Raw genomic sequence first — 13,421 nt, forward strand, 5'->3', positions numbered from 1 at the left:
GGCCAAATTTGGTTACAATCCATGCAGAACTCTAGGACAAGTAGAGATTTATAGGATTTACCTCTAATTCCCCTATTGGGCCCCGCCCCTCCTGCCCCAAGGGGATCAGAGCCAAACTTTATACAAGTTCTATTCCCCTTCACCCAAGGATGTTTGTGGCCAAATTTGGTTACAATCCAAGCAAAACTCTAGGACAATTAGCGATTTATAGAATTTACCTCAAATCCCCTATTGGGCCCCACCACTTCTGCCCCCGGGGGGTCAGAGCCAAAATTTATACAAGTTCTGTTCCCCTTCCCCCAAGGATGTTTGTGGCCAAATTTGCTTACAATCCATGCAGAACTCTAGGACAAGTAGAGATTTATAGGATTTACCTCAAATTCCCCTATTGGGCCTCGCTCCTCCTTCCCCCAGGGGGTCAGAGTCAAAATTTATACAAGTTTTGTTCCCCTTCCCCCAAGGATGTTTAATTTGTGGCCAACTTTGGTTACAATTCATGCAGAACTCTATGACTAGTAGCGATTTAAAGGAAATGTTGACGGACAGATGACAGACGCCGCGCCATGACATAAGCTCACCGGCCCTTCGGGCCAGGTGAGCTAATAAAGGCTATTCTACAACCTGTTAACATTTTAGTAACCTATTTTATTCAAAAGACTGTTTCCAAAAAAACCTTCAAGTTTAATATTAAGTTTTAGATGAATAAATCATAAGTAAATTATTTAATTGCACAGGACATTTTAGTTTAAAATCAATATACAAACCTCTTTTATATATAGTACATGTACATGCATTTCTACAATTCTGATGCCTATGATAAATATTACTTAATATGGTATTTTATTTTTTTGTTCTCCAAGTAGATTCAAGTAGTGTTGTCAGATATATGCACCATCCTATAAAGATTTTGTGACCTGAAACATGTCAATGACCCTGATCAGGCTACTTTATCTGTCGGAGACACTGCTCGTGACATCAATCTCGATAGCCTTGACAGCACCTGTCTGAAAGACTATCGCACCGTTCACAGGAGATAGGTGAGAAAGTTACAACTGGCCATGCTAACCTTGAATTGTTTAATCATCACTTAATAGTACAGAAAGGTGCGACAAGTTGAGAAACCCACCTGTTACAGATAAGTAAAATGAAAATAGAAATTGATACATGAGCTGTTTGAGAACAGCAAAGCCTGCCTCTGGCAGTTTTTAAAGACTTTAAAGAGCTTGATCACACATACATCTTTGCCAGTTGGGTTTCTTAAAATAACCAAAATCCAGCATTTTGTCCTTAAAACGATTATTCATATCCATCACAAGACTTACAAGGACATTGTCATTCAGATCCCCCGCCAATGGAGATATCAAAGCTGAAGTAAGTTTGATTGTGGAGACTTATGTGTATGAAAAAAAACAGGAAAAAGGAAGTTGAGCTAAAGAAAGATGGTGTATAATTCAAGTAGAGCGGGGCTGCAATTGTTGAATCAGGTATACAGCCTTGACATTTATATAAGACTATATACACAAAGATGGGTGGAGTTTTGCAAAGTAACATTTACCATTTACCATGATATCTTCAGCAATGTTTCCATGGTAACGGAAAAAGTGCAAAAAATGAAAACCTAAAAATAGCAAAAGGTACAACTAGACCATAAAAAGAATGTGTCTATGAAGTTTGGTGGAAATATCTCTGCTGGATTTAGAGTTATGCTCCGGAAATGAACCTGCTACAAAAATATGATATTTTCAGCAATGTTTCTATGGTTACAGAAAAAAGCACAAAAAGTGAAAACCTAAAAATAGCAAAAGGCACTACTAGACCATAAGAACAATGTATCTATGAAGTTTCATGGAAATATCTCTGCTGGTTTTAGAGTTGTGCTCCGGAAACGATTCTTACGCAAAAATCTGCCATTTTCAGCAATGTTTCCATGGTTACAGAAAAAAGTACAAAAAGTGAAAACCTTAAAATAGCAAAAGGCACTACTAGACCATAAGACTAATGTGCCTATGTAGTTCCGTGCATATATCTCAACCGGTTTTCCAGTTATGCTGCGGAAACGAACCTGGTACAAAAATATGATATTTTCAGCAATGTTTCCATGGTTACGGAAAAAGTGCAAAAAATGAAAACCTAAAAATAGCAAAAGGCACTACTAGACCATAAGAACAATGTGTCTATGAAGTTTCATGGACATATCTCTGCTGGTTTTAGAGTTGTGCTCCGGAAACGATTCTTGCACAAAAATCAGCCATTTTCAGTAATGTTTCCATGGTTACAGAAAAAATAAAAAAAAGTGAAAACCTTAAAATAGAAAAAGGCACTACTAGACCATAAGACCAATGTGTCTATGAAGTTTCGTGGAAATATCTCTTCTGGTTTTAGAGTTATGCTCCGGAAACGAACCTGGTACAAAATATGATATTTTCAGCAATGTTTCCATGGTTACGGAAAAAATGCAGACAACGAAAACCTGAAAATAGCAAAAGGCACTACTAGACCATAAGCCCAATGTGTGTATGAAGTTTCGTGGAAATATTTCTACTGGTTTTAGAGTTATGCTCCGGAAACCATTCGTACGGACGGACGGACGGACGGAACCCATTTGTATATCCCCCGCCAACTTCGTTGGGCGGGGGATAAAAATCCTTTATTAATGTAGAAATCAATGTCAGTTGTGACAGATAACAGTATTTCAACACTTGCACTAAAACCTTAGCCTGCTCAATGTCAAGTTGAACGCCGACGCCAAGGTGATTCCATTACCCACCTTCCCCATCCACCTTGTAAAGCTAAAAACAAAATTATGACACTGAAAACTCAGTTCTTCCTCCCCAACATATATTTATAGACGTCTTTGAATTTCAACTAATATTGTATAAGCCAACATATCCTTTTATACCTTGTTCTGATAGGGACACCAGATTGCCTCGTTTGATCGCCCACTGGCCCTCAATGTTTCCAGTGGTAGAAAAGGCCCAGCAGGATCCACAGGAGCCCTAAAACAAAGTGATTCAACAAAAACTTAGTACAGTTAAATCTGAAACTACTGTTGTCCCAGTCAATGGCTTTAGAAATTAAAATTTCCATTCAATGTAAAATTACAGAAATTTTGATAGAAAAATAGGTCACATATTTCAGATTTATTCAATCCAACAAGAGATCCCAGAGGGATCATGGCGTCCACCAAACAATGATCTATGGCTAACAATGGCAAGAGAGATCTTTTCCCTGCTTTTCAAACTTTTTCAAACATACAACATATGAAATTTAGACAGATCAATTCATTGCTTTCTGAGAAACAGCTGTGAAATCTTAGATAGCGGCCTATTGGCCATCATGTTCAGTTCCAAAGGTACTATGCACAACTAAAGCCAAAGGGGTACCTACACATGGAATATGAGAGATATCCCTTCAGTAATTTCTGACAAATAGCGATAACTATCAAAATCCAAGATGGTGGCCGGTTGGCCATCTTGTTAACGATCGGTCCCTATGGAATTTGAGAAACATCCCTTTAGTACTTTCTGAGAAATAGCGGTAACAAACTTTAACTATCAAAATCCAAGATGGCCACCTGGCAGCCATTTTGTTCACCGATCGGTCCCAAAATGAAATATGCACAACTAGGGTCCTAGGGGGGACCTACATATGGAATTTGAGAAAGATTCTTTCAGTTCTTTCTGAAAAATAGTGGTAACAAACTTTAACTATCAAAATCCAAGATAGCTGCCAGTCGTCCATCTTGTTTTGCGATCAATCCCAAAATGCGATATGCACAACTAGGGTCCTAGGGGAATCTACATATGAAATTTGAGAAACATCCCTTTAGTACTTTCTGAGAAATAGCGGTAACAAACTTTGATTATCAAAATCCAAGATGGCCACCTGGCGGCCATTTTTTTCACCGATAGGTCCCAAAATGAAATATGCACATCTAGGGTCCTAGGGGGACCTACATATGAAATTTGAGAAAGATCGGTAACAAACTTTAACTATCAAAATCCAAGATGGCTGCCTGGCGGCCATCTTGTTCACCGATCAGTCCCAAAATGAAATCTGCACAACTAGGGCCCTAGGGGAACCTACAAATGGAATTTGAGAAAGATTCTTTCAGTTCTTTCTGAAAAATAGTGGTAACAAACTTTAACTATCAAAATCCAAGATAGCTGACAGTCGTCCATTTTGTTTTGCGATCAGTCCCAAAATGCGATATGCACAACTAGGGTCCTAGGGGAATCTACAAATGAAATTTGAGAAAGATCCCTTCCGTACTTTCTGAGAAATAGTGGTAACAAACTTTAACTGTCAAAGTCCAAGATATCCACCGGCCAATCTTCTCGACCGATCAGTTCCAAAATGCAATATGCACAACTAGGGTCCTGGCGGCTATCTTGTTCACCGATCAGTCCCAAAATGCAATATGCACAACTAGGGCCCAAGAGGCACCTACATATGAAATTTGGAAAAGATCTCTTTAGTACTTTCTGAGAAATAGAGGTAACAAGAATTGTTAACGGACGGAAGGACGGACGGACCACGGACGAAAGGCGATATGAATAGCCCACCATCTGATGAGTGTGAGCTAATAAAAATTACAAACATCTTCACTATTTATCTATTATGGCCTGGTTGAGAGGGCACTATTTCCTCATGGTATTGTCAAGGAAAGGAATAGTGCCCTCCCAGCCAGATCATAATGGGTTTAATACATCATCCTCATATGCGTATGACCCCTTTTCATTTAATCATAACAGAAACACCTCAAGGGACCGCTCGCAACTGTATCTTCATTTCCTTACGATGCTGTTACATTATAAATACATCATATCATGATCAACTCTCACAAATATCTGTTACTTTAAACAAGATTCGGATTCATGAAGATTAGAAGTAGATCAATGTAGAACTAGTGAACTATCTTCTGTAGAAAAGCAACATTCCTTCCCCATACACCACAATCTGTCTGCCATCTTGATGTCTTTGTCGAAGCATACGCATGGGAGAAAACAAGGTGAAACCAGTCTCGGAGTTCAGTTTAGAAAAGTTGAATTTGGTGTAATTTTAGTGGTCTTAAAAACCATCCCCTCATTAATTTTGAAATACCTGTAATTCAGTGCTATTCATTAGATATAAATTGATTGAAATACAGTACAGTACCCACCTGGTTTTTCACTTCCGTGACAGCATTGTGGTCGCGCCAGTCGTAGGCCTTTGGGATGGCACCTGGGGGAATATCTGCCCTCTCCATACCCTTGTTAGCATTGAGGTCCCGTTGATAGCCATGGCGCTGACTGAATTCATCCACTACAAAAACAAAGGTCAAACTTACATACAACAAAGTTCGAATAAAATTTCCTCAGTAAACAACAACATCAAAGTTCTCAATACATTGATGGAATTTGAGACTCTACCATCAAAAGATGAAAGATCTCATGTGCACTCTTTATTTTGTTTCACATTCTCTTGACAGCCAGGAACATTTAAAGAGATGCCATGTTTATGAAGTGGCAAAAGTCTGAGTACCTGGAGTAAAATCTACAACCTACAGTCAGTACCTAGCAGTAGCCCTAAGTAGGATTTGCACTCTAAACCCATGGAGGGCTTGTGGCCACATGTTGTATCACATTGATCACTCGGCCACTCAAAGATCTCACAGCCTTAACATATCCCAGGAAAGACTCAAACCCTGTACACAAATCAGGAATCTGATTTATAACTGTCAACTACACTTCTAAAGAGAAAGGAGATCAAAGTTTAGTCCAATCCTCCATAATATTTAGTATGTTTATCATTTTTAACGAGAATAGTAGACACTATTTAATTGCCTAATGTGTGCACTTCACTGTATTTCTCTGGCTGGGACATACCATATAATCTATGAAAGTGGTAGTTTCTGCTCCTCCTTAGTGCTCAGCATAAAGGGATTGTGGCGACTGGTTTGCTTATTGTCTGTATAATAAAAGTGGGTTGGGTGTGATTGGTCACTTAATAAGAGAGTGGGGTGACCGGTTTGCTCGTTGTATAATATGACTGAGTTGGGTGTGCTTGGTCACTGTAAATAAGGAAGTGGGACGACTGATTTGCCTGTTTTCTGTATAATATGACTGAGTTGGGTGTGCTGGGTCACTGTAAATATGGAAGTGGGACGACTGATTTGCCTGTTGTCTATATAATATGACTGGTTGGGGTGTACTGGGTCACTGTTAATGAGGAAGTGGGACGACTGATTTGCCTGTTGTCTGTATAATATGACTGGATGGGGTGTGCTTGGTCACTGTTAATAAGGGAATGGGACGACTGGTTTGCCTGTTGTCTGTGTAATATGACTGGGTGGGGTGTGCTGGGTCACTGTTAATAAGGGAGTGGGACGACTGGTTTGCCTGTTGTCTGTATAATATGACTGGATGGAGTGTGCTGGTTCATTGTTAATAAAGAAGTGGGACGACTGACTCGCCTGTTGTTGGTATAATATGACTGGGCGGGGTGTGCTTTGTTACTGTTGATAAGGAAGTGGGACGACTGGTTTGCCTGTAGTCCGTATAATATGACTGGGTGGGGTGTACATGGTCACTGTTAATAAGGGAGTGGGACGACTGGTTTGCCTGTAGTCCGTATAATATGACTGGGTGGGGTGTACATGGTCACTGTTAATAAGGGAGTGGGACGACTGGTTTGCCGGTTGTTGGTATAATATGACTAAGTGGGGTGTGCTTGGTCACTGTTAATAAGGGAGTGGGACGACTGGTTTGCCTGTTGTCCGTATAATATGACTGGGTGGGGTGTGCTGGGTCACTGTTGATAAGGGTGTGGGATGACTTGTTTGCCTGTTGTCTGTATAATATGACTGGGTGGGGTGTGCTTGGTCACTGTTAATAAGGGATTGGGAGGACTGGTTTGCCTGTTGTCTGTATAATATGACTGGGTGGGGTGTGCTGGGTCACTGTAAATATGGGAATGGGATGACTGGTTTGCCTGTTGTCTGTATAATATGACTGGGTGGGTTGTACTGGGTCACTGTAAATATGGGAGTGGGATGACTGGTTTGCCTGTTGTTGGTATAATATGACTGGGTGGGGTGTGCTGGGTCACTGTTAATAAAGGAGTGGGACGGTTGATTTGCCTGTTGTCTGTATAATATGACTGGGTGGGGTGTGCTGGGTCACTGTTAATATAGGAGTGGGACGACTGGTTTGCCTGTTGTCTGTATAGTATGACTAAGTGGGGTGTGCTTGGTCAATGTTAATAAGGGAGTGGGACGACTGGTTTGCCTGTTGTTGGTATAATATAACTGGGTGGGGTGTACTGGGTCACTGTTGATAAGGGAGTGGGAGGACTGGTTTGCCTGTTGTCTGTATAATATGACTGGGTGGGGTGTGCTGGGTCACTGTAAATTAGGGAGTGGGACGACTGGTTTGCTTGTTGTTGGTATAATATGACTGGGTGGGGTGTGCTGGGTCACTGTTAATAAAGGAGTGGGACGGTTGATTTGCCTGTTGTTGGTATAATATGACTGGGTGGGGTGTGCTGGGTCACTGTTAATAAAGGAGTGTGACGGTTGATTTGCCTGGTGTCTGTATAATAGGACTAGGTGGGGTGTGCTGGGTCACTGTTAATAAATGAGTGGGACGACTGGTTTGCCTGTTGTTGGTATAATATAACTGGGTGGGGTGTACTGGGTCACTGTTGATAAGGGAGTGGGAGGACTGGTTTGCCTGTTGTCTGTATAATATGACTGGGTGGGGTGTGCTGGGTCACTGTAAATAAGGGAGTGGGACGACTGGTTTGCTTGTTGTTGGTATAATATGACTGGGTGGGGTGTGCTGGGTCACTGTTAATAAATGAGTGGGACGGTTGATTTGCCTGTTGTTGGTATAATATGACTGGGTGGGGTTTGCTGGGTCACTGTTAATAAAGGAGTGTGACGGTTGATTTGCCTGGTGTCTGTATAATAGGACTGGGTGGGGTGTGCTGGGTCACTGTTAATAAATGAGTGGGACGACTGGTTTGCCTGTTGTTGGTATAATATAACTGGGTGGGGTGTACTGGGTCACTGTTGATAAGGAAGTGGGACGACTGGTTTGCCTGTAGTCCGTATGATATGACTGGGTGAGGTGTACATGTTCACTGTTAATAAGGGAGTGGGACGACTGGTTTGCCGGTTGTTGGTATAATATGACTAAGTGGGGTGTGCTTGGTCACTGTTAATAAGGGAGTGGGACGACTGGTTTGCCTGTTGTCCGTATAATATGACTGGGTGGGGTGTGCTGGGTCACTGTTGATAAGGGTGTGGGATGACTGGTTTGCCTGTTGTCTGTATAATATGACTGGGTGGGGTGTGCTTGGTCACTGTTAATAAGGGATTGGGAGGACTGGTTTGCCTGTTGTCTGTATAATATGACTGGTTGGGGTGTGCTGGGTCACTGTAAATATGGGAATGGGATGACTGGTTTGCCTGTTGTCTGTATAATATGACTGGGTGGGTTGTACTGGGTCACTGTAAATATGGGAGTGGGATGACTGGTTTGCCTGTTGTTGGTATAATATGACTGGGTGGGGTGTGCTGGGTCACTGTTAATAAAGGAGTGGGACGGTTGATTTGCCTGTTGTCTGTATAATATGACTGGGTGGGGTGTGCTGGGTCACTGTTAATAAGGGAGTGGGACGACTGGTTTGCCTGTTGTCTGTATAGTATGACTAAGTGGGGTGTGCTTGGTCAATGTTAATAAGGGAGTGGGACGACTGGTTTGCCTGTTGTTGGTATAATATAACTGGGTGGGGTGTACTGGGTCACTGTTGATAAGGGAGTGGGAGGACTGGTTTGCCTGTTGTCTGTATAATATGACTGGGTGGGGTGTGCTGGGTCACTGTAAATTAGGGAGTGGGACGACTGGTTTGCTTGTTGTTGGTATAATATGACTGGGTGGGGTGTGCTGGGTCACTGTTAATAAAGGAGTGGGACGGTTGATTTGCCTGTTGTTGGTATAATATGACTGGGTGGGGTGTGCTGGGTCACTGTTAATAAAGGAGTGTAACGGTTGATTTGCCTGGTGTCTGTATAATAGGACTAGGTGGGGTGTGCTGGGTCACTGTTAATAAATGAGTGGGACGACTGGTTTGCCTGTTGTTGGTATAATATAACTGGGTGGGGTGTACTGGGTCACTGTTGATAAGGGAGTGGGAGGACTGGTTTGCCTGTTGTCTGTATAATATGACTGGGTGGGGTGTGCTGGGTCACTGTAAATAAGGGAGTGGGACGACTGGTTTGCTTGTTGTTGGTATAATATGACTGGGTGGGGTGTGCTGGGTCACTGTTAATAAATGAGTGGGACGGTTGATTTGCCTGTTGTTGGTATAATATGACTGGGTGGGGTTTGCTGGGTCACTGTTAATAAAGGAGTGTGACGGTTGATTTGCCTGGTGTCTGTATAATAGGACTGGGTGGGGTGTGCTGGGTCACTGTTAATAAATGAGTGGGACGACTGGTTTGCCTGTTGTTGGTATAATATAACTGGGTGGGGTGTACTGGGTCACTGTTGATAAGGGAGTGGGAGGACTGGTTTGCCTGTTGTCTGTATAATATGACTGGGTGGGGTGTGCTGGGTCACTGTTAATAAAGGAGTGGGACGACTGATTTGCCTGTTGTCGGTATAATATAACCTGGTGGGGTGTGCTGGGTCACTGTTAATAAAGGAGTGGGACGGTTGATTTGCCTGTTGTCTGTATAATATGACTGGGTGGGGTGTACTGGGTCACTGTAAATATGGGAATGGGATGACTGGTGTGCCTGTTGTCTGTATAATATGACTGGATGGGGTGTGCTTGGTCACTGTTAATAAGGGAGTGGGATGACTGGTTTGCCTGTTGTCTGTATAATATGACTGGGTGGGGTGTGCTTGGTTACTGTAATAATATGTTAACGTAATCAATGCAACCTACCATCCAGCAACCTTTCCATTTTCAGTTGTGGTATTGATCTTCCCAATTGGTGTTTTCTATCAAACCTTGTTGACAAAATAGCTGATGCACATTGATCTTTTGATTTATACTTCCTTGGAATTCAGTCAGCAACTGATTAATGCAAACATCTCAAATGGGTCCCAAACTATAAGTGAACTTTATTTTCAGGACCTAATGCTAGCTTTTAAAGTGTTGTCTTTGTGAGAATACTGACAAAGGCACATAGCATGACACTCCCAATAAGACACTTCTTTGGGACACATGTAATTTCAGGATTTCTTTTGTTCATTGAGTTTCAATTAAAAATGTACAAAATACTTTTTTTCTTTTAAAAACCAGACAATTCCACAAAACAAGACAATGTTAATGTTTAATACTCATAACCACTGTCCATGTTCTCATAATTGGAGAGGACTTCATACAAGTTTAATGACTTTTTCCAAATCCTTTGCATTAATAAAATAAACCTTAATCTAAACCTCAAACCCTACCTGTAAGATCAGCAAATTTGGTAGCACCATAGCGTGCAGTACTGCCTGGTTGCTCTGTCTGTTGTATCTTGGACACAAGTCTCATATTGTTCTTGAATATCAGATATCGCTTCTTCTCCTCTGAAATGTCACCCCATATAATTTTTATTGTTAAAATATATAAATATGAATTTAATAAATTCTATTTAGATATATTTGTATGTATGTCCCTAGTAAATTTGTCCTTCTGTGTTGAAATAGGTCAAGGTCGCTTCTTTGACTAAACTTGGTTGTCTCACACATCCCACCATATGGTACTACTGTATCAATATCATGACCTTGAGCCTTTTGGTTGATAAGATTAAATCAATGAAGTTGTTGAACACATCTTTCATTGGTGACTATATAGGAGTACATTTATGTAATGGCCAAATATCATGACCATGACTTTCAGACCTTGTACTTAGGTCAAGTTAATGACATTATTTTGACAATTCAAATTACTACATGGGGAAAATCTTCTTGTATAAAACCAATTTTCTCTATCTGCCAATTGTTTAGTATTTTTGAACATTTTTTAATACATTAGTCCCCAGTGACTTTAGCAGTTCAAGGTATTCATTTCAGGAGCAATCTGTTCCAAATAGATATTGTCTAATACATTATATTTGTATAACCAACTAACATGATAATCAATAAAATGCCTTTCTCAGATTTCATACTTCAGATATTGTTTATAAATGGATAACAGACATATAAATATCACTTTAAAAGTAAAAAGACAATAAAACTTGTCTAAGGAACATACCAGCTGTAGTTTTGTAGGTCTTGTTGTGTGTCTTCTTGAATGCCAAGAATCTGGACATGGTAGATACATGCTCTGTTTCTGCAGGTTTGTCACTATCCACCTAGAAATGACAGTATATCGTCTCAGTACCAGTCCAATATAAATATATAAAACCACACAGACATACTAACATTAATAACATGTTCCATCATATCCTTGCAGTATTATATAGTAAAACATGTTCATAACAATAACTTCATTGTCAACAGAAGTTTTGGGATTTATTGTACCATTTGTTTCACATGTATGTACAGCTGTGGAACAGTTCTTCACAGTTCACTTCATTTGCATTTCTTCATCAGTCAATGCAAGCAACAAAATTGACAATCAATCCTTAATTGCAACTTGCATCATGCAATTTTCTGAAACTTTGGTTTTTACATTCTTATTCTGAGAGAGATCTTTTGTTACTATTATAGATATTTTCCTTTTTTAAATTATCAGGTCTGATGCCTGATTGAAAGTTTTACATTGATTAACAAAAATTTTCTTTTACCCATTAATTAAAGATAGCATGACACTTGACCCAATATGCAAACAGGGCTCCTATAAAACACAGCAAATATTGTTGGCCTTTATGAACACTTTTTGCTTTGTGATTGATGTCAGAGAAATCCCCAGAGAAAACTGTATTCGCTGTTTTTAGCGTCCCTCCTTCCTAAGACTGCTTCCCCTCTTTTGTTGAAGTTATATAAATGCCCCCATTCTATAGATTAAACAATGTTTTACAACTGTGTGATGCTTATAGCATTGGTGTTGTATCCTGTTTGACATGAAAATCATGCTATGGTATGTGTTTGAACTTGGAAGTTTTGTATGTAAATCACTACGTAAATAATTCATTTCAAAGGAAAGAAGGAATACAAAAAATGTGAGTGAGGAAAGAGGTAAAATATGACTGACTTATAGCTTTTTCGTCCACAACTTGCAGTTTAGCGTCCTAATAATTACCCCACTTTGTTACAATTTTAAGCACCTTGGACCCTAATAATGGCGAACACAGTATTTATTTTCGTGTCAAATAGTGGGCATTCATATATCTTATGAATTGAAACAGAACATAGCTATGCAAAAATCATTATTTTTGTCAAAATTTAGAAACATGTCTACTACAGCATCTGTATATTAGATTGGTGTCATTCAAGATCATATGTTTCTTGTTTTCATTTTTGTCATAAGGAAACATGTTCACAGATTTATAAATTTACTGGTAGCTGTAAGCGCAAACAAAAAATTAAAAAAAGAATTCTACGTCATTGGAGATGTGATTTCTATTTTAAAGTACCAAGTAATGCGTATTAGTATGGTGCTTATTATGTGTTACATTAAAACAACAAGAGGCCAAGAGGGCCTGTATCGCTCACCTGGTAATTGTAATGCAAAGTAATATTCTGGATACAGGATCATTGATTTACCTGTAATTTCCCTGGGCTCAGAGCCAAAATTTATAATAATTCTGTTACCCTTCCACAGAGGATGTTCTTGGCCAAACTTGGTTACAATCTAAAGCATACAGAATTCTTATAAAGTCCTAAATAATAGGGATTTAAAGGATTTACCTCATTTTCCTGCACCCCCTATCCTGCCCCTGGGGGTCAGAGCCAAAATTTATACAAAATCTGTTCTTATTCCACAAAGGAAGTGTCTTGCCAAATTTAGTAACATTCCATGCAGAACTCTATTTCCCCAAGGATGTTTCTGGCCAAATTTGGTTACATGCTATGCAGAACTCTATGACAAGTAGCAATTTAAAGAATTTACCTCATTTTCCCCTATTGGGCCCCGCCCCTCCTGCCCCCGGGGGTTCAGAGCCAAAATTTATGCAAACTGTTCTTCTGCCAATAAGGATGTTCCTAGTCAAATTTGGTTACATTCCATGGAGAACTATAGGACTAGTAGTGATTTAAAGGATTGACCTTTATTTCCCCTATTGGGCCCCGCCCCTCCTGCCCCCGAGGAGCCAAAGGCAAAATTTATCCCTTCCTCTATGGATGGTTCTGGCCATATTTGGTTACATTCCATGCAGAACTCTAGGACTAGTAGCGATTTAAAGGATTTACCTTTATTCTCCTATTAGGCCCTGCCCCTCCTGCCCCCTGGTGGTCAGAGCCAAAATTTATACAAACTCTGTTCCCCTTCCTCTAAGG

At 40.3% G+C, this 13,421-nt stretch overlaps 1 protein-coding gene across 2 annotated transcripts in view; it reads right to left on the minus strand.

Moving 5' to 3' along the window:
* The window catches only part of LOC138318705 (uncharacterized), a 43,199-nt gene that overhangs the window by 14,087 nt on the left and 15,691 nt on the right, over nucleotides 1-13,421 (minus strand). For both annotated transcript variants that reach the window (XM_069261330.1, XM_069261329.1), the window contains exons 9-12: nucleotides 11,236-11,335; nucleotides 10,449-10,568; nucleotides 5,162-5,304; nucleotides 2,900-2,996 (exon numbers count right to left, since the gene is read on the minus strand). In XM_069261330.1, coding sequence (XP_069117431.1) covers nucleotides 2,900-2,996; nucleotides 5,162-5,304; nucleotides 10,449-10,568; nucleotides 11,236-11,335 — 460 coding nt within the window. The remainder of the gene's footprint in view (nucleotides 1-2,899; nucleotides 2,997-5,161; nucleotides 5,305-10,448; nucleotides 10,569-11,235; nucleotides 11,336-13,421) is intronic.

Source organism: Argopecten irradians, chromosome 3 (assembly GCF_041381155.1).
Source record: "Argopecten irradians isolate NY chromosome 3, Ai_NY, whole genome shotgun sequence".
NCBI lineage: Eukaryota > Metazoa > Mollusca > Bivalvia > Pectinida > Pectinidae > Argopecten > Argopecten irradians.